At 39.9% G+C, this 21,121-nt stretch overlaps 1 protein-coding gene across 2 annotated transcripts in view; it reads right to left on the bottom strand.

Annotated features, from left to right (window-relative positions):
• The window catches only part of gpr158b (G protein-coupled receptor 158b), an 84,510-nt gene extending 63,668 nt beyond the window's left edge, over window positions 1–20,842 (bottom strand). Inside the window, exons 1-3 of one of the 2 annotated variants that reach the window (XM_057856804.1) lie at window positions 20,805–20,842; window positions 19,474–20,703; window positions 11,919–12,024 (exon numbers count right to left, since the gene is read on the bottom strand). In XM_057856804.1, the coding sequence (XP_057712787.1) occupies window positions 11,919–12,024; window positions 19,474–20,351 (984 nt within the window). In that variant the 5' untranslated portion in view covers window positions 20,352–20,703; window positions 20,805–20,842. Of the gene's footprint in view, window positions 1–11,918; window positions 12,025–19,473 lie in introns of both variants that reach the window. The other variant, XM_057856803.1, reaches the window with a different exon arrangement.
• Between the last annotated feature and the right edge of the window lie 279 nt (window positions 20,843–21,121).

Below are 21,121 nucleotides of genomic sequence, written 5' to 3'. Positions count from 1 at the left end.
AGCAATTACATGTTTCTGCTGATTATGGTAAGAACAATAGTATATGACTAAATTACCATATATTGTGACACCGATTTCCTAAATAGTGTGATTCTACACTTTCTTTTGTTTGTTCATGGACCACATATATACTGTATATATTAAATAAGCCAATACACAGAGTTACAAAGAAAGCTTCCAGCAGGGTCGCAGCTCTGTTCATTTAAGTGCCTATGACAGCAAAAAGCATGTTTATTTCATATTTCATGTAGTATTTTATGTTCCTGAATAAAATGGACCGCCTGGATGTGTGTGGAAGCGATCGATTTATTTATTCAATTATTTTTATCCCGCGCCATGAAAATGAGTGACTTCCTGGATTGAAGAAGAATGTGACGTCAGCGGACTAACAATCTTCACAATACAGCCATTAGTATCGTATGCAGAAGGACTGCGGATTCAGCTGATTTTGCGGATTAATTAGTTTATTTTTTTGCATCACGCCAGCCAAATGTGCTGCAGGCTTTTGTTGCTGCGCCAGGCTTTTTTGGGTTTCACTGCCGACATTGGCTAAAACAAGTCCGATGTGTAGAAAGAATGGGGAAAAAATCCCGACTGCACTCGAAGTTAAGTTGTGCCGATTGTCTTATGTTCACATTTCTAATTTTGCTCTTATTTTTTTTTTTCTTTGAGACACTCAGTGCTGTATTTTGCTTTCTGTATTGCAATGACATAGTCTGTGAAGACATCATAAAAACAGTAAAAGTGTAAACTGAATCTTTTCCAGTTTCTTGGAATCAGTCTTCCACACACAAAGGTGTAACTTGCAAGTTTCATCAAAACTTACGTAACCCATCTTCAGCATCAGAGCCTTCCACATAACTGTTGTATTGAGAGCATGACTAAGTAATTTTACTGTCTGGTGTGGACACAATGAAACAACGACTTGTCATTCTGACAGCACTGACATATTCATTGACACAGAAATTTAATTCTGAGCGACAAACAAGAATTTTGCACACAAAAAAAATGGCTTTTGCAGGTAATCCATGTTGTTTTGCTACTTGTGCGACGTGTTTTAAGAAATGCAAAAACTGTTTTGAGAATTTCAATTCTGATCTGAAAAACGTACTTAAAAAATTGAGAAAAACTGTAAGCTATCATTGGTTAGGTTCAATTTCCCTAGCTTTTCTGTGACTAGTTTGTTCTTATTGAGTAACCCTTCTTGACACATTTATCTTACCGTATTTTTCTGACTAGAAGTCGCACCTGAGTATAAGTCGCACCAGCCATAAAATGCCCAACGAAGAGGGAAAAAAAATATTTAGTCGCACCAGAGTATAGGTCGAATTTCTGGGGGAAATTTACTTGATAAAATCCAACACATAGAACAGATATGTCATCTTGAAAGGCAATTTAATATAAAAATACAATAGAGAACAGCATGCTGAATAAGTGTACAATATGATGTTACATGATGCATGAAAAATGAAATGCGAATATACTGTCCTCACCAGGACGCTACGGCTCGGTGCTGGCTATAAAGCGAGCTAAACTCCCAAATGACGATGCTTGACGTCCGTATAATTTGCTGAATAAATTTCGTCCGCGATACCAAACAGGTTCGCATCAACGTAAATATATGATAATTAGGTACTATTACAGCAATGACACAAACGGTTAGCATGCGTTCGCTAGCATTAGCACATCATTCAAACAACCACAAACTGGCTCTAAGTGTCCGATCGCGGGTCGAAAACACACAACAATAACAGAAAAGATGATACACACAGGTGTTGCCTCTTTAGAGATATTTTACAAGCATAAACAATGAACGTAGGTTCGCAGCCGTGTCTCTCGCTCTCTCTCTCGCCCACCCGCTCAGAGACGCTGCGTAGCTGTCCGTCTTCTTCTGGCGTATGAGCGCTCTTCTTCGCGTAAACAAGTGTGAGTGCGCCCCCACTTGGGCGTGAAAGCGCTACAAAGTAAAAGCATGCATTTCAATATAAAAAAGTCAATAATACAATTGAACACACATTGCCAAAGGCAGAACGCGAATGTGGCCATAGCTATTAAGAGTTATTCAGATAATTATAGCATAAAGAACATGCTAACAAGTTTACCAAACCATCAGTGTCGTGTCACACCAAGACAACATGTAAAATGATATCATAATGTGTTAATAATTTCACACATAGAGTGAGGCAAATAAGTATATAGTCAACCACCAATTGTGCAAGTTCTACTTGAAAAGATTAGAGAGGCCTGTAAATGTCAACATGGGTAAACCTTAACCATGAGAGACAGAAAAAACAGGAAATCACATTGTTTGATTTTTAAAGAATTTATTTCCAAATTAGAGTGGGAAATAAGTATTTGGTCACCTACAAGCAAGATTTCTGGCTGTCAAAGAGGTTTAAATTCTTCTAACGAGGTCTAACGAGGCTTCACTCGTTACCTGTATTAATGGCACCTGTTTTAACTCATTATTGGTATAAAAGACACCTATCCTCAACCTCAGTCAGTCACACTCCAAACTCCACTTTGGCCAGGACCAAACAGCTGTCGAAGGACACCAGAGACAAAATTGTAGACCTGCACCAGGCTGGGAAGACTGAATCTGCAATGGGTTAAACACCTGGTGTAAAGAAATCAACTGTGGGAGCAATTATTAGAAAATGGAAGACATACAAGACCACTGATAATCCATCTCGATCTGGGGCTCCATGCAAGATCTAACCCCGTGGCATCAAAATGATAACAAGAACGGTGAGCAAAAATCCCAGAACCACATGGGGGGACCTAGTGAATGACCTACAGAGAGCTGGGACCACAGTAACAAAGGCTACTATCAGTAACACAATGCGCCGGCAGGGACTCAAATCCTGCACTGCCAGATGTGTCCCCCTGCTGAAGAAAGTACACGTCCAGGCCCGTCTGCGGTTCGTTAGAGAGCATTTGGATGATCCAGAAGAGGACTGGGAGAATGTGTTATGGTCAGATGAAACCAAAATAGAACTTTTTGGTAGAAACACAGGTTCTCTTGTTTGGAGGAGAAAGAATACTGAATTGCATCCGAAGAACACCATACCTACTGTGAAGCATGGGGGTGGAAACATCATGTGGCTGGGTCTTTCAGCATGACAATGATCCCAAACACACAGCCATGCCAACAAAGGAGTGGCTTTGTAAGAAGCATTTCAAGGTCCTGGAGTGGTCTCCAGATCTCAACCCCATAGAAAATCTGTGGAGGGAGTTGAAAGTTCGTGTTGCCCAATGACAGCCCCAAAACATCACTGCTCTAAAGGAGATCTGCACTGTGGAATGGGCCAAAATACCAGCAACAGTGTGTGAAAAGCTTGTGAAGAGTTACAGAGAACGTTTGGCCTCAGTTATTGCCAACAAAGGGTACATAACAGAGTATTGAGATGAACTTTTGATATTGACCAAATACTTATTTTCCACCATGGTTTGCAAATAAATTCTTTAAAAATCGAACAATGTGATTTTGGGGATTTTTTCCACATTCTGTCTCTCATGGTTGAGGTTTACCCTTGTTGACAATTACAGGCCTCTCTAATATTTTCAAGTGGGAGAACTTGCACAATTGGTGGTTGACTAAATACTTATTTGCCTCACTGTAAGTCGCTCCTGAGTATACATCGCACCCCCAGCCAAACTATGAAAAACAGAGTATTTATCTTTTCACCATGATGGAGGCCTGCCATCATTTTGGTGTCTTTTCTAGTTCACATGTGCAAGAAGGTTAGAGGTTTTGTGTCTGATATAGTTGCTTCTGTCCTCCTTTACATATACAGTACCTAGTACCTTGCACCTTTTTGTAGCTTTCGCCTAACTCCCCTATTTTCAAACAGGATTCCGCTGAGGGATTTAAGTTTCTTGCAGCAGTGTCAGAAAGTGCCACATATGTAAAGGTTGATTAATTTTTTAGAAGCAACTAACTCACATCACTAAAAATACTTGCTGAGCTCTCGGCAGAATTAATGGCGTTGCTCTTTGCAACAGACTTGCAAGTCTTTGTCGGAATTGTGTTTCCTGTAAAAGGAACTTCCTTAAACTAGGTGTACTGAGAATGAATAGGGGATATCATCCAGTTCTGGAAAGCAAGGTTTGGATGATAAGAAAATTCAGGGGAAGGAACTTTGACCATGTAAATGATGTTTTAAAGCATAAAAATAATTTTACAAAATGATGTCATGTTAAGTGTTAAAGGCAATGACATGGAGAAATCAACCATGATGGGCCTTCTTTTTCTGAGGACTTCATCGGCTTTAAGAAAATGGAGGGTTATTCAAAAAGACTACATGAAGAGGAGAGTGTGATAACCAGAGACAAAAACAAGCTAGGAAATTGGTGCTTAAGAAGTCATGGAAAGTGAAGCAGAGAGTGGGAAAATGAAGCAGCGTGGGGTTTGAAGTGCGTAACCCTCTTTGGCTGTCATAGCCGTTTGCACTCATTAGTAGAGCTCTGCTTGTGAAGCTCTTTATCTCCAACAACACATTTCCGAGGCTGGGCTGAGACAACAAACACATCCATCCATATGCAAAAACGCTCAGCACGTTGTAAAGCTTACGACACCACCACTATATTTTTTTAAAAATTCAGATTTATATTCACGTATGCATTCTATAGAAATCAACAGAACTTATCATGTGGACGCTTTTGCATAATTACACGAGTGATCATGGCAGAGTCCACCCTTATGATTACTCATCCATAAATGTATAAGTGTGCGTTTACATCACAGTGACCCATCTCACTTCCTCCGCAGTAGTCAGGCAAATGTACCACTACAATGTAGTAGTATATTCGCCTGACCTTGGCACAGGCAGTTTGACTCTGAGGGGGGGGGGGGGTCTGTTACAGTTTGACTGTGTGTGTGAATTGTTGCCCATCTCTGTATCTCCCCTGTCACTGGCGACCAGTTCAGGGTGTCTTTCGTCTGAAGTCTGCTGGGAAAGGCTTTGTTACTCCTTATTGCTAACTAGGATAAGTGCGTTTAAAAATGGATTGATAGCTGATTGTCTTGGCTATGAAATGGTTTTAACTAAGCAAATTTTACCCTTTCTCTGCATTCTCTGTATGCTTGCTGAGAAAACTGTTCCTCCCAACCCTCATTTCCCCTAATGACTTTAAACACTAGGGTATAGGTTTGCATAGGGACGGTAGGGACATAACACTACCAACTTTTCAGGATGCTGAAATTGTCCCCACCAACTTTGAAGCAACCCTATTTGCATTATATAATGGCTTCAGTTATATAGGTCATTTAGATTGTCTTCCCATATGTTATAAGAATTGACTCGACCATTATTAAGTGAATTACAGTACTTTTATTAAGTTCAGACGTACATTGACCCCTTTTCACTTGCTGAATGTGCCAATCCATTCTTTCCCCTCAAACACAAGTTTGATTGGCTGATGACTTGACCCCCCCCCCCCCCCACACACACACACACGTATTCACAGCCCAATAGAAATACAACATGCCGCCTCCTCCGCCCACTTTAAAGAAGAGGGATATTAGAAGTTTTTTGTTTTTGTTTTTTGCCAGCAGAAGCCACTGTAAGTAATGTAAAAAGATGTCAATGTTGTGGAGGTGGGTAACACACCACTAATTTTGATACTGAAAGTTCGCCGTGCATCAGAGTTATCTGTGTGAATTTCTCGAACTCAAGGAGGAAGCTGCATTGAAATATCCTCTTGTATGTTTTCTACTGTTAACGTTAATCAAACGAAGAAATTTAGTTAACCAAGGATTACCCCTTTATAGATGGATTATAGAATTGATGATTAACAAGTTTGTATTTCTTATGTACTGTATGTTAATATGATTTGTGTTCAAATATTGCAATTTAAATTTGCTAATAAAATCCAGACATTTATTCTGGAAGTTTTCAAAATGTTTCTTTAGTAGTTTTCGAAGACAAAGGTTTGATTCGAAAGGTGTATCACCTGAACCAATACAAAGGAAAGGTAGTATAAGTCAATACGGATTTATTTTCCCTTGATCATTTAGCCTATCAATTAATTAGGTTTGTATTGGTGAGAAATGTAGCCCTGACCCTCGTTCACCCAGTCTGTTTGGTCTCATAAATGTCACCTCCCCAGCAAAAAAAAGTGTGTATGCAGGGTATGCTGTTCTATCGTCCTTGCCAATGTTAAGAACAAACCTATGGCCTCATTTAAACATCATACAATTTAGGTGTTTGAAAGCTGTTGAGGTATGGACATGGATGGAGGATTTTTTATTTTTTTTTTATTTTTTTACAAAATCATGTGAAAATCAAGAGGAAGCCACACATTAAGTTAAAAGACGAGATGAGGACCCACAAGATTATACAAGAAATAGTGCTGCAAGCAAGAGCTGAAATAGAATGTGTATATGGGCGATAGTATGAGAATGGATTATTTTTAGCAGGTAGCCTTGGGTGGGTGTTTCATAGAGTGCCTTTGCATTTACACTAGGCCTATAACTGTTAAAGAAAAGCAACCATGGCTTTTCAAAAAGAATGGCTTAAGTATCACATGCTTAAATTAATACAATCTTTCACATTCTGCTTTGTATTCTGAAGAAGCCTCTTTTTTTTACGTATTCAGTTCATGTCCAACGTAAGATCCAGTAAAAGATATTCCAAGTGAGACGCTTCCTAATCTTAGTTTAGTGGAAGGCAGTTTCCATGTGACAATTTATCCGTGTAAATCTGGGACCTCCCCTGCCAACTTAATGTCATTTGCCCGTGGATGTCTGCTATTTGCTTGCTTTGAACTCCCCTGAACCATTCGCACCAAAAAGGTAGGCTTCCACAAGGGTTTGCATAGGGACGGTAGCGACGTAACAAGATCAACTTTTCAGTAGAAGAGTTCCAAAAATCGATTATTACATACAGAGCAATTCGACAAGTGACGGTTCGATTACGATTCATAAAGGTTCAAAAACGATGATTTTCCCTAATAACTTTACGACAGGGGCTCGTAGCGGAACAAAATTCTGGACACGTCTGCCGCCCGGACAACGTTAACGGACGGACGCACAACGTTACGATGGATGCTGCCGGTTACTGAGAGAGAGATTTACTCCTTTTTAAAAGACTGGAAAATAAATTTGTGTATGAGACACGCAGGCACAGAAGTACTTGCGCACTGGGTCGCGCTTTTGTGCACAAGTTAGTTTTTAGAGCGAGAGGGGAAGAGAGGAATGGTTCATAGCTCCTAGTCTTTCAGATGTCCAGCAGTAGTTTTAAGGCATTTCAATTGAAAAATGTCCTGAGTGTGTTGCTAAGACCCGTGTGCGTCTATAAGAAGTGAGTACATGAACCCTCTTGTACTGTTTAGCCTTTATTGTTGTTGTTTTTGAGCTGTTAATAGTTAGCGCCGAGCGCTAAGCTAATTAGCTAATTCGCTTATTTGTATTTCATATGCAGAGCGTGTAAAACCATAATGAAGTCCAGCGCTACAAACATGCAAAATAGTACAGAAATCTGTGAAAAAAAGTATATTGGTTAAAAGAAGTCTTATTTCTAAAGACACTTTGTTTCCAGAAAATGTTGAGTTCATTCCACCTGTGTAAATGTTATTGTATAGTTGAGAGAAATAAGTACTCCCTTGAAAATGGCTAATGTTTTTGCACTTTCTTGTAAGAAAAAAATAAATAAATAAAAATGCAGCTTAAGGGCAGCTTTTTGTTGTATGGGCATGTTTCCATCGTTCCTGTTAAATTATTAGGATATTTTAAATAAACAATGGACGTACATTTGTTTGGCTACTTTATGAATTAGTAATGTACGATGCATCGATAATCGTGATAACCGTGACCATCGTCAATACCGTGATCACTGATCAATATTCGAATCGTAGCACCCTAAATCGTAATCGAATCGAATCGTGGGGGGTCTAAGATGGCACACCCCTACTTTTCAGCATGCTCAAATTGTCCCCACCAACTTTTAAGCAACCTCATTTGCATGATATAAGTATTTTTAAAAAATTTTAAAATCTTTTTTGTAGTTTTTGAAAAGAAAGATTTGAATCGAACGTTGTATCACCTGAACCAATGCATATGAAAGTTAGTGTAATTCTATACAGCTTTATTTTGCATTGATTATTTTGCTTATCAATTTCAATCAGATCAATTAGATCATATTCATGACAAATGTAGCCCTGACCCCCGTTCATCCAATCTGTTTGGTCTTATTAATGTACTGTCCCCAGCAAAAAGTGTACATGCAGGTTATGCTGTTATATCATCCCTACCAATGTTGAGACCAAACCTACGCCTACGTCTGTGTATTAACAACTGGCATAACTGCAGCTAAAACAACGCGCAATTGCAGACCTGTCCTGAGCATGACATTGAGTCACAAGTTTTTATATCAGAGTATATGGGTGCGTTAGTAATGAAAATATCAGTCAGTTTTGGTTTGCGCTGAGAGACGGAACTCCAGATCCAGCGTGCAATTGGCATAAATCTTAATTAACCCTGGATGAAAAGAAACATTTTTTTGATTGCATTACTAAATTAAATCATCCATCCTCTGACAAAACATCTTTGGCTTTATAAAATATTAAATTCACCAACTGTGTGGCAAATTCTTGATTCCCACCTCCCACGCTCCTGCTCAAAAAAGATTAACAACACTAATGACTAAGCTGCCACTGAATCACCGCAAAATGTGGTGTGTCATAGAAGAATCTTCAGAGTAGAATGAGACGTGGTAAAACACGGAATGTTGGCATGCATTCTTCCAAAGCTACTCACGCCTTCAAGACCGCCTTCAACACAAAAATTACAAAACATCCATCCAGCAGCCACAGGAGCACATGCACGAATATACTTTTTTTTTTTTTTTAATGGGGTTTTGCATCCATTATAAAATGAATGAATATGAATAAAATATAATACTTGAAGTCTTGTTGTTGAGCACTGGAGATTGACCTATATACAGTATGTGTAAGTACATATACAGTATATATATATATGTATGTGTGTGTGTGTGTGTGCGTGTGTGTGTACACACCCTCATGATATGAGCATCTCACCATGCAAGTTTTTCATGATACGAGCATCGTCACAAGAGAAGATGTGTCTCATTATACCAGCAAATTTTCCCCATATAAGCGATGAATTAAACCCAGAAAAGCCTCTCTATGCGAGTCCAGGTGGCAGGCAAGCTTTGACTTGATTTTGGTTTCTTGGCATCCCACTCGCGGGCATACGAGCATCTCGCATCAACAGAATGCCCCATCTGCCCCCGAGCACGAGCTGCCCATCCCTGTTGTCCCTGGTGATGGAATTTTGTATCGAAAAGCATCCAAATCATTTGTGCTTACAAGTGAACATTCACCATGTCCCCCGGTTTACTTTTAATGTTGTTTTGTTTATGTTATGCTATCGTTTTCTTTAAAGTTACAGTATGCATCGCTGCCCGTTCTCTCTCTCCTTCTGTGCAGCTTGCTCGTACTTTTGTTACATCGCTGGACTTCAGCCCTCATGTTGGCGTTCAAGTGCTTGTATATAAATAACATTGTTTTTACACTTTTCATTTCTTTTCGGATTATTTAGCCTTGAAAATGATGCCTTGAATTATGATTTAAGGGAGTGATTTCTTATTTAGAAAAACATAATTGACACATGCACATTTACATCACGAGCTTGGTCGTGGAATGGATTGTGCTCATATCATGAGGGTACACTGTATAGCTAATGCTATAAATTTTTGTCCACTCACACACTTTGTCCACACTGAGTTTTCACTGAGCTAAATTAACTTAAACTACCGAAACATTACATAACATTAATGGATCATCAATATATTGTGAATAAACAGACAGACTACACACAATTTGCAGCATTTATACTTCTGCCCGTTGCTTCTAAATGAATGTAGCGGAAACACTGGTTTGGTTAGCCTGAACTTTTGATTGGAGAACATGACTTGTGCTGGTGAGGTGCCTCAAGTGTTTTGCTTTGGCGATTTCAAAATCATGTTGTCTTACATCGCCATTTCGATTCCAAAATGATACATTTTTCATAATGACTATTGGGACAATTTGAAGGTTATCCTTCATTTAATTAATTTTTTTATTTAACTCATTTGGTCCCAAAAACGTATAAATATGTTCTATATTTAATTGCTTCAGTGTCCCAAAAACTTATTTATACATCTTTTGCGTTTTTTTTTTTTTTTTTTTTTTTTGACAAGAGGCATCTATAGGTTCCGATCTATCTACAATATAATGCACAAAGCTCAAAACCCATTTTAAAGCAATAAAAATGGCCACTGGAGGTCAGTAGCACATTTGGTAAGAACTCATCTCGGGCCAAGAAAGGAAGTGAAGAAAAATAGTCAGGAAACGGTATTTGGGAGGGATCTTGTGAAGACACGTGTGAGTTTGAGAAAAATGTGGAGAACGATCAGGGAAAAAAAGCAAACGACACGGGAGGAGTGTTTTGAAAACAAAACGAAACGTTCAACAAAGAAGGATTAAAAAAAATCTATCTTGATGAGACAGACGGTGACATTCACAACAGCGTCAAGTTCCACACACGTTCTGCGGGCTCACGTTTCGTTACTCCTTAACCCGAGGTTGAAACCAACGATGAAGATGATGAAAAAAGTGAGACCGATCTTGATCCGGACTCATCAGATTAGCCGAGGGAACAGCCGAGAGCCTTCCCCATTGTTATGTGCGCAAATAGTTCAACAGTTCAATAATTTAGTTATGTGTAAATAAATTGTTACTTTGTGATCAAAAGCTGTATTTGTCTTGTTGTTTATCTTATTTTGTAAAAGGAAAACATTATTATGTTTATGTTTATGTTTGGGATGTAACTAAAGCAAAAAATAGCTGTATATAGGTCGAAAGTTATGTTCACAAAAAGCTCAATTTCTCAGTTTTTTCATCAGAAATTGGAAAATTGCTCAAACTAAGCTATTTTCTAATTATGATTTCTAAACAATGAAAGAAGATATGAACTAATTTTTTTTTCTGCGGAAAGAAAAGAGTCTAATCTTTCTTTTGGTAGGTTCCATGTTTATATAGCTATAGAACAGAATTTTCTGTGGGCCTTACAAAATCAGTCAAAATCCAGTAAAACGGCCAGGAGCGAAGGGCCTTGCTCTGGTGAAAACGGCTGGGAGTGAATTAGTTAATGACAAAATATTTAAAAATTCAGGTATGGTGACAAAAGAGCAGCATCTGCTTTTCTTCAATGCAATCAGACTTAATAGGAACACACCCTAATTGGAGAATGATATCTCTGAGGAAAAATGAGAATTGTTTGCTGTTTGCCCTTTGCAATAGAAAAAGGTGCAAAATATGTTTCATGAGATATACACAAATAACAAATTAGGCTGGGCTCATATATAAAATAAATATTAAAGGCAAAGTTTTTAGACGCACGCCTGCGGTGCAATGAAAGATTTAGACATAAACTGCAGTCATGAAATTACAGAAGCATAAAAGCAAAACAGAAATTACTATTTAATCAAAAACAATGACTATTAAAGTCAGTCAATGTGTTGTTGCTCATTTTTTGTGTGTACCAAAAGATTCACCAAAGTATTATGCAACACACCTCCCTTGAATTCATTTCTCACTGTACACCCATTGTACCACAATAAGTACAGAATGTTAACGAAACAAATATGAGCGATTATGTAGACGGACACACAGTTTTGGAGGCAGTCTTGGTGCACACTGCAGTGAAAGCAACAGTAACAGGCTGTTTCCTGATTGTTTCAGAAAAGTAGCCAATTATGGAACGAATGGTCTTTGCTCACTGCAGTCATTTTGAGTTGCATTCTAGTATTTCTGGCTGTGTCAAAGGAAGGTTTAACTGTAATATGAAAATTATATATGACACAAGATCTCATTGCACTCCGAAGGAAAAGGTAAATGCTGTATACTGCGCTTACTTCCATACTGGTGAGATTACAGCGATGTGTCTCAGCAAACCAGCCACTGTCGGCACACTGGTCGATATCCACATCTTGCAAGTTCACATCCAATCGGACAACACCCCTGCCAAAGAAAGACCAGACAGGGTTAGTGACAGAGAGAAGATGGTCAAATAATAGCTACAGTGTGTAATAGCTATATGTAAATGATAGTCAAAGCAGAGACTAAGAAAACATAGTGTGAATAATTAAAATGTTAGGGAAGGGGAAAAAATTAAAAATTAAAAAGTAAAGAAAGTTATCCACAAGAGAAAAAAAAAACGAGTTAGAAAAAAATCATTAAAAAGTAAAGAAAGTTATCCACAAGAGAGAAAAAAAACGAGTCACGAGTGCATATAAAGGGGGAAGAAAGAGAACTATAACCCACGCAGGCAAGTGGAGAACATGCAAACTCTACACAGGTAGGTCAGAACCCTTGATGTCAGAATGATGTGCTAACCACTCAGTCACCATGGTGGCCCATCATATGAATCTCAAGAATAAAAGTGCACAAGTATGTATTCTGTGCAGGCAAATGTGTTGCTTTTAAATCGAAAAAAGAATAGATATACAGTGGTACCTCTACATACGAAGTTAATTCGTTCCAGGACCTTGTTTGTAAGTCGAAATGGTCGTATGTTGAGCAGGATTTTCCCATAGGAATACGTTATAATTCCATTAATTCGTTCCAAAGCCCAAAAACCAACACTAAATCCTTAATAAATACTGCTGGTACTATTACAAATGGCAATTAAACGTAGCAAAACAAATAAGTTATAAATACAAATCTGAATAAAATAATAAGAATAATTAATAATTATTCCTGTAAATAATGTAACGAATCCGATTCTAATGTGGCGGACACTTTTTGCTGTACCTGAACGCACCGCGGGGCTGACGTCACAGTGAGATAGGTCAGTAGAGATAATACTTTCGTTTTCTTGAGAGCAGAGGACAAATGGGCGTTTTGTGTTGGATAAGTTCTTAAATCAATGATAAAAACGTGACGAAGCTGGCGATTTCCTTGGCGATGTTACCACAATAATAATTGTCACCTTAACTTATAAAGACTGGCGAACGGTGGGCGGAAGAGGACCGTGGAGCTGTATTAGGCTCGAGCGTATGACGTGGCACTCGCGAGGTTTCCGCCGCTATCGCCATTGTGGAAGCGAGAAACATAAACAGTGAGGCATTTCAACACAGGTCGCTCTCTAAAAATGGTTGGAAATTATTGTGTGGTAAAGAATTGCAACAACCGATCGAATAGGAAGGAGAATGTACAGCTCGACGGAACACCATTGAGTTTCTTCCGGATCCCTACATGGAGAAAAGGCGAGGGAAAGGTCATATCTGAACTTACCAAACGTGGAAGAATGGCATGGGTGGCCTCGATCAGAAGGAAGGGCATAACGTTTGATTCTCCAGTTACACACAGAGTTTGCTCTATGCACTTCCACTCCGGTAAATTAATTTCGTTTGCTTACGCAAATTTCAGTAACTTTATGCCCCAAGTCGGCCTGTTGTTAGCTATAGCGACAGCTAAACAACTAGCATGCATACATGTGCATTGTCTTCATAAGACATCATTCCTGTCGTTGCTAAATGAAAAAGCTGTAATATTTTGACGTGAGAGAGTGGCAAAGAATTTGTACTCAGGCTACATTTTCTGCAACAAAAAATGTATACATCCGTGGTCACAGACTAATGTAAACACACATTGCCTACCTTTGCTAGAAAGATGGTGTTGCCGTTTGCTATGGTCATAATGTGCAGATCCTGCACCCATCCGCAGCAAAACTGTTCGTAGCTTTGTAGCGATTTGTGGTTTCGGAATTGCTGATGAGTGTAGTAACATACACCAAACACTAAATACAGCATGATGTCGATTTCGCGTAGTGGTGGAAGCTTGTCGACATCTTTATTCCATTTGTGTTCGGCTTGCTCGTGAGGGTCAACATTGTTCACATCCTTAAAATTGCTCACATATCTGTCCTTCGCCGTGGTAACAAGTTTGTCTCTGTATCGAACTGGCAAGTTTTCCCTACATTTTTCCATCTTTGGCACTCGTAGTTGAATTGTATTTGCCGTTAAGTTTAAATGTCCCGTGATGCAGACGTGCTTCCGAAATGGCTGCGTTGTCGCAAATCTCGCACGATCCCGTGCTGCTGTGACGTAAACGCTCGAGCCTAATTATTGAACCAGTTCACGGATGCGCACCCATGCTCATATTTTTCTATAATTTGCATCTTCATTTTTAAAGGTAAGCATCACTTTTTTCCTTGTTTCACCAACTGTACTAACTTTTTTGAAACCTGTGTTGATTTCTCACACAAGAAAATCCGCCGTGCGTTCGTTTGCGGCGCTGTTATGTCGTCGTATTTCGAGCATGTCGTCGGATGTAGAAACAAATGGTGAGTCAAATTTTACGTTGGATGTCGAAAAGATCGTGTGTCGAAGCGATCATATGTCGAGGTACCACTGCACAGTGTATCACAAAAGTGAGTACACACCTCGCATTTCTGCAGATATTTATATCTTTTCATGGGACAACACTGACGAAATGACACTTTGACATAATAAAAAGTAGTCTGTGTGCAGCTTATATAATAGAGTTAATTTATTTTCCCCTAAAAATAACTCAAAATATAGCCATTATTCTCTAAACCCCTGGCAACAAAAGTGAGTACACCCCTTAGTAAATATGTACATCCGTAAATGTCCAAATTGAGTACTGCTTGTCATTTTCCTTCCAAAATATCATGTGACTCATTACAGGAGCGCTGTCAGCATTGCTGCAGAGATTGAAGAGGTGGGGGGGTCAGCCTATTAGTGATCAGACCATAGGCTGCACTCTACATCAAATTGGTGTGCATGGCTGTCACCCCAGGAGGAAGCCTCTTCTAAAGACGGTACACAAGAAGGCCCGCAAACAGTTTGCTGAAGACATTTCAACAATACACATGGATTACTGGAACCATGTCCTATGGTCTGATGAGACGGGCGGGCTTTCTTGTGTACCGTCTTCAGAAGAGGCTTCCTCCTGGGGTGACAGCCATGCAAACCAATTTGATGTAGAGTGCAGCCTATGGTCTGAACACTAACAGGCTGACCCCCCACCTCTTCAATCTCTGCAGGAATGCTGACAGCACTCCTGTAACGAGGCACATGACATTTTGGAGGGAAATTGACAAGCAGTACTCAATTTGGACATTTAGGGTTGTACATATTTACTAATTGTACTCACTTTTGTTGCCAGGGGTTTAGATAGTAATGGCTATATTTTGAGTTATTTTGAGGGGAAAATAAATCATAATATAAGCTGCACACAGACTACTTTTCATTGTGTCAAAGTGTCATTTTGTCAGTGCTGTCCCATGAAAAGATATAGTTAAATATCTGCAGAAATGCGAGATGTGTACTTGCCTGCAGAGCTATCCCCAAAATGAAAAGTTGATACTGATTATTACGTTTTCAACAAGGGATGGAATAATAGATCTGTATTTACTGAAATCAAAGGTCAATCTGTGTGTCCAGTTTGTGGCACACGTTGATGTGTTCATTTATTAGAAATTTAAAAAGCTAATACCAAATGTGAGGAAAAATATATGAATTTGACTAATGGAAAGTATGCACACGTAAAATAGGGTTTACAAATACTGTACTTTATATATTCAATTGGAAGAATATATTTGTTTTAACGGCTACAACGTTTTACTAATTTGGATGTCAATACGCTAAAATCTGCAAAACACGCTTTATTTCAAATCAGCTTTGGTGGTGTTAAGAGTTAAAAAGTGTTCATGTCTTAGTATTAATGGGCCTGACTATAATTCCCCTGTGTGATAGTCTGAAATGGCCCCTTCTCCTTTTTCTCTTTTCAGTTACTGTGGATGAGCCTGACACCCGCTGTCTCCATCTGCCTGCAGGGAAGTGGAACAAACAACCATGGCAAGAGGATTTCACCACCACTTCACAACGAAACGTGCAGAAAGAGAGAGGAATCTAGCCCGTGTGTGCGTGAGACAGTCAAAGCCTGATTGAGACAGAAAGCAATGAGATGTGACAGCTCTACATCTCTAACTGTCAGATCTTGATGTATTGTGAATTTTTAAATTAAAAATGGCCTGTGCAGGCAGTAAAAATGAGGAATTGGGGGAATTTCTGAAGAGTATGAAGAGTGAAGCTTTTCTGTCCAGATGTTCTATTTTTTTATTTATTTATTAGAAACAATTGCATAGCATTGAGAGGAGGAGGCAGCAGCTAAACATGAACAAGCAACACTTTAGTACATTTCCTCCACACATCATTTGCAATTTAGGGTTTGAGTAAGTTTTAAAGCAATATTTTAATTGTCTTACTCAGTGGTTCTTAAGCTGGGTTCGATCGAACCCCAGGGGTTCGGTAAGTAAGTCCAAGGGGTTTGGCGAAGGTAAAGAAACGCAGTACACTGAATAAAACTAGGCAAAGTGGCTTTTTAAACCAGGTTTTGGACTGGTTTGCTCCCAATTTACAGGCTTAACCTAGTTCTTTTAACTGCTAGTCCTCGACCTGATGGGAGAAGGAACTGGTTTGCTCAGTGGAAGATTGACTCGCACTTGGTATGAGGGAATACAACAGACCAATGGGCAGTTTTGCACGCAATGGATGCTCGGGGTGATGACATAGATTGTCACTGTCACTAGACGAACACTACCGGTGTTCTGCAATTCCTTCCAATGCGGCGTGACACATGCGCACATCGGTTTAAAGCAGCGAGTACTTACGAATTGTGCTTTTATTGAGTCTTTTATTACCTTTTCATTGCCTCAAAATACTTTTTGCATGTGTTTCCCTCTCATACCTTTTAGCATCGTGTTTTCTTGTGGTAGCTTTAAAGCAGATTGTTTGATCTGTTGACCCCATTAGTCACGTAGCATATTTAAACACCCTTATTTGATATTATGTATGATATATTACGTTTAATTATTTTCTTAAGGCATCTTTAGTATTTTCTGTCTGTATGTATCTAAACAAAACAAGCTGAAAGTGCACAGTAGTACTTTGGGTGTGAAATTCACCTCTGTAAGATGTTTCGCCGGTGCATTTTAGCAGAACACCGGTTTTGTCCTACCCTCGTCTTGTCTCATCCCCTCTTTCCTGTTCATTTTGTTTTTGCTCCTCATTTTGTGAAATATCGAAAGTACTGTCATGCTCATTAATGTTCCTCTTAGGTTCAAATTGAAAGGGCTGTACAGATTACATGTTTATGTCGCTAGAGTATTACTCTGGAAACCCAGCAGCGTAACCTAGTGACGTCTCCGCCCTGTGACGTCAACAACAATAGCGACCTTACTAGTAAAACTAATTTTACAAGTTGTATAAAAACGAAACCATCAAGAGGGGTTTTAATTTCAAACTTTTTTAACGCATAGTAACATTTATCTTTTAAGAACTGCAAGTCTTTCTATCCTTTGTTCACTTTAAATTTGTAGTGTCTTGTAACCAATCTAGACAGTGTTTTACTGCAAATGAACACTGTAATTGAAATACAGTACAGTAAAATTCATAGAAAATTAGTTTGCTCCTGGATCACTTCAGTCCAGTATATTTGTAGTATTTGTATTGTATGTATGTATTTGTAGTATTATTGTACTTCATACAGTGGAAGATTTTGCAGTGCTGTCAAGCTACAAATTCAAAGGCGTCTCTCTCTGAGTTAAATACGGTCAAGGGTGTAGGTTTGGTCTCAACATTGGTAGGGACGATATAACAGCATAACCTGTATGTACACTTTTTGCCGGGGAGGGGACATTAATGAGACCAAAAAGATTGGGTGAAAGGGGTCAGGGCTACATTTTTCAAGCATATGAACCTGATACATTGATCAGCTAAATGATCAATGCATAATAAATCTGTATTGACTTATGCTAACTTTCATATGTATTGGTTCAGGTGATACACCATTCGATTCAAACCTTTGTTTTAATTTAAAATGCAATATTCGAACATAGCTTAAATTATATTAACATACACAGTAAATACAAACTTGCTAATAAATAAATAAATAAATAAAAAATAAAGATTTGTCTTAGGTCTACTCAACATTGTCTGTCTTAGGACCACTCAACATTGGCCGTTTCAATAAAGAAATTAAATGTAACTGAAAAAACTTCTTAGTCAGGGAATAACAAATAAAAATGGAGCCTTCCTTCAGGTAAAACACAACTGCTTTTGTCCACAAGCACAGCCAAACTCAACAAAAAATTAAAGCTCCTTTGGGCTGCTTTAAGACCACATAAATAAAATGAAAATGAAAATTGCGGAGTAGGTGGTAAACCTCGGTTCACTACATTTCTCACAGTTTAATTAACATCAAGAGTAGAAAACACATACAGTAGAACACTTCTCTCTAAGCAGCTTCCTACTGACGTTTTGCAGGTTAGACAATTCACACAGTTTGTTCTGCTAACTGATAAAGGTCGGACTTTCAGTAACAAAACTAGTGGTGTGTTCCCCACTTCCACAACATTGACGTCTTTTTACATTTCTTATAGGGGCTGCTGGCCGAAAAAAAAAACAACCTTCTAATATCCCTTCTCTTCGAAGGGGGCGGAGAAGGAGACTTGTTGTCGACATGTTGTATTTCTGTCGGGGCTGTGATTGCTGTTGTGTGTGTGTTTTGTGTGTGTGTGTGGGGGGGTAATGAAAATAATCCACGTAATAATGGTAAGGTCAATTCTACTGTATCCAGACCTGGCGGCATGGGCGGGCATTAGGGGGCCGGGTCCGCCCTGAGAGATAACTGGTCCCGCCCTAGCTCGATTAGACTGTACTGTGTAATTTTTTTTTTTTTAATCTGCCAAAAAACACACACACACACACACACGGAGAGGACGAACCCTCTATTCATCCTATCTTGATCTGTCGTCATTCAATTCAACCATTATGAGCAGCGAATGAAGACAATTTCTAGCCAATCACAGATAAGGGGGGCGGGCCGAGTATCCGGCTATTGGGTGCTCACGCTTATCAGTGGATATGTTATGTTTACGCTAAAGCACTTTTGTCGAATAAATGGACACAGAAGTGCACCATTTTTTTATTTCGTTTGTCTTATAGATTTTACGATGAACTACCACTTGTGACTTCAGTGACAGAAAATATTTCAGTGCACTGATGTAGTAATGTACGGGTAATAGCGCCACTGTTCAGGCTAAATTTACGTTGAAGAAGTGTGCCCCCCCCTAAAAAATGTAATGACCCCCCCCGTAATTTCTTTCTGCAGCCGGGTCTGACTGTATCCTTACAACGTATAGGAAGACATGCTAAATTCCCTATATAATTGAAGTCATTATATAATGCAACTAAGGTTACTTAAAAGTTGGTGGGGACATTTTGAGCATCCTGAAAAGTTGGTTGTGTTATGGCCCTACCGTCCCTATGAAAACTTACGCCTTTGAATACTGTACCATTTTTCTGCCATATTGAAACATTTTCAAATTGGTCGGCTCTAGTTATCTCTCTATTGAACCGTCCTACAAAAATTCCTTCTTACCTGAACTCAAGTTCCGAATCTCTCTTGAGTCCATAGAATCCCGCTGACAAGGTGAGAAGCCAATATGGCACGAAAGTCCCATGATGGCATTCCAAGTAAGGTGCAGACCACTTGATCTTATTTTTCTCTAATAGGTAAACTCCAGTCTTAGAGTCCAACCCCCTTCTGGACGTATATGTTCTTTTTCCGTCTTTAAACTCACTGAACCACTCGGACTCAGTGCTTTTGCTCTTCAGAAGCCGGTCCTGAAGCACCACCTCCTTCGCGATCCTGGTCGCCTGCACTAAGACGTGCGGGCCGGCGTCTCTGTGGAAGTTTAACATGACTCTGTGGATTTTGGGGTCCCCCTCGAGCATGCTCCGAGCCAGCGCTTGATACCAGTGGATATCCCGCTGTAAAGTGTCCTCTCGGGACTTGTTGGTCTGCATGATCATGTTTAAAAAGTTGGTGGCGTGCGTTATGGTCTCCAAGATAGTGTGCAGCGAGTAGTGGGAGGCGACGTGCAGGCCGCCTCGCAGGCTGCTCAGTTCGTACCTCCTTGAGCAGTTGACTTGCCTAAGCGCCGAGGAGTTGCCGCTGTGGAGGAAAGCGGTTACCACCCTCGGGAGATCCTCCTCGATTTTGTGCGCCACCACCGTGCGTTCGGTAGCCGGCGGCGAGTAACCATGGGTTGGGTGGTGGTGGGGCGGCTCCCTGTTGATGCCTTGGGTGCTGAAAACTGACGGGTTCTCGTCTCGGTCGTTTTCTGACCACTCCACATAGCCGTAGTTAGAGCCCAAAACAAGCCCCGTTTGCAAAAGCACGAAAAGGAGAGTCATCCCCCTCAGTCTTCTTCGGGGACACCCAAAAGAAAGCGCTTGGCAAAGTGTTGCGAGCATTACTAACAGCTTCGCTGATTTATGGAGGATGTGCCCTGCACAGTGTAGACACAGCCGACAATAAGTGCCCACTTTTCATTGCACACAAGATCTCCTTAATCCTCGCATACGCAACAAGCTTCGTGACTCAATGAAAATAAATCAATCCATTCGCTGGAAGCGACCGATGTCAGAGGAGACGAATGAAAAGGGGGGAAATTGTTCTTGAAGTTCCCCTCTGCGAAAATAATTTTTAAAAAATCCAATTGGCCACCCGAGGTGTCGCCCAGACGTACGAATGTGTGTGGTTGTTTCTCATCGCCAGACAGCTGAAGGGGGGCGGGGCGTGGGAACGGACTGGAGCTGTCCGGTTCTGAAAGTAGCGACCGTCGGAAGAAAAATGAGCGTGCAAAACACTAAAAACACGAATAATTTGTTCAAATTGACACATTAACACCTGATGTTTGCGCCTACCTGGATGTTTATGGCAGATGTTGCATGGTGTGCAGAGCGTTTCCATCCTATAGACCCCACTCACATGACGTCGCAACCACGCCTCCGCGCCATATTGTCCGTCAGCTCGTCGTGTTTACGCATTACCGCTACGTAAATTCCTCCTATTATGGCGTGTTTTTCTGCTCGTTAACATTAATAATCAAAATGGTGAAGGCGTGTGTGGCGGTTGGTTGCAGTAACAGAGTAGATAGACTGAGAGACTTAAGTTCTACCGTATTCCGAGATACCCGGAGAGGAGAGCGAGATGGACTGCTGCAATTCGACGAGAAAACTGG

This window comes from Corythoichthys intestinalis, chromosome 14 (assembly GCF_030265065.1).
Source record: "Corythoichthys intestinalis isolate RoL2023-P3 chromosome 14, ASM3026506v1, whole genome shotgun sequence".
Taxonomy (NCBI): Eukaryota; Metazoa; Chordata; class Actinopteri; order Syngnathiformes; family Syngnathidae; genus Corythoichthys; species Corythoichthys intestinalis.
Note: the sequence above shows the minus strand (reverse complement) of the source record. Positions and strands in the feature narration are given on the sequence as shown.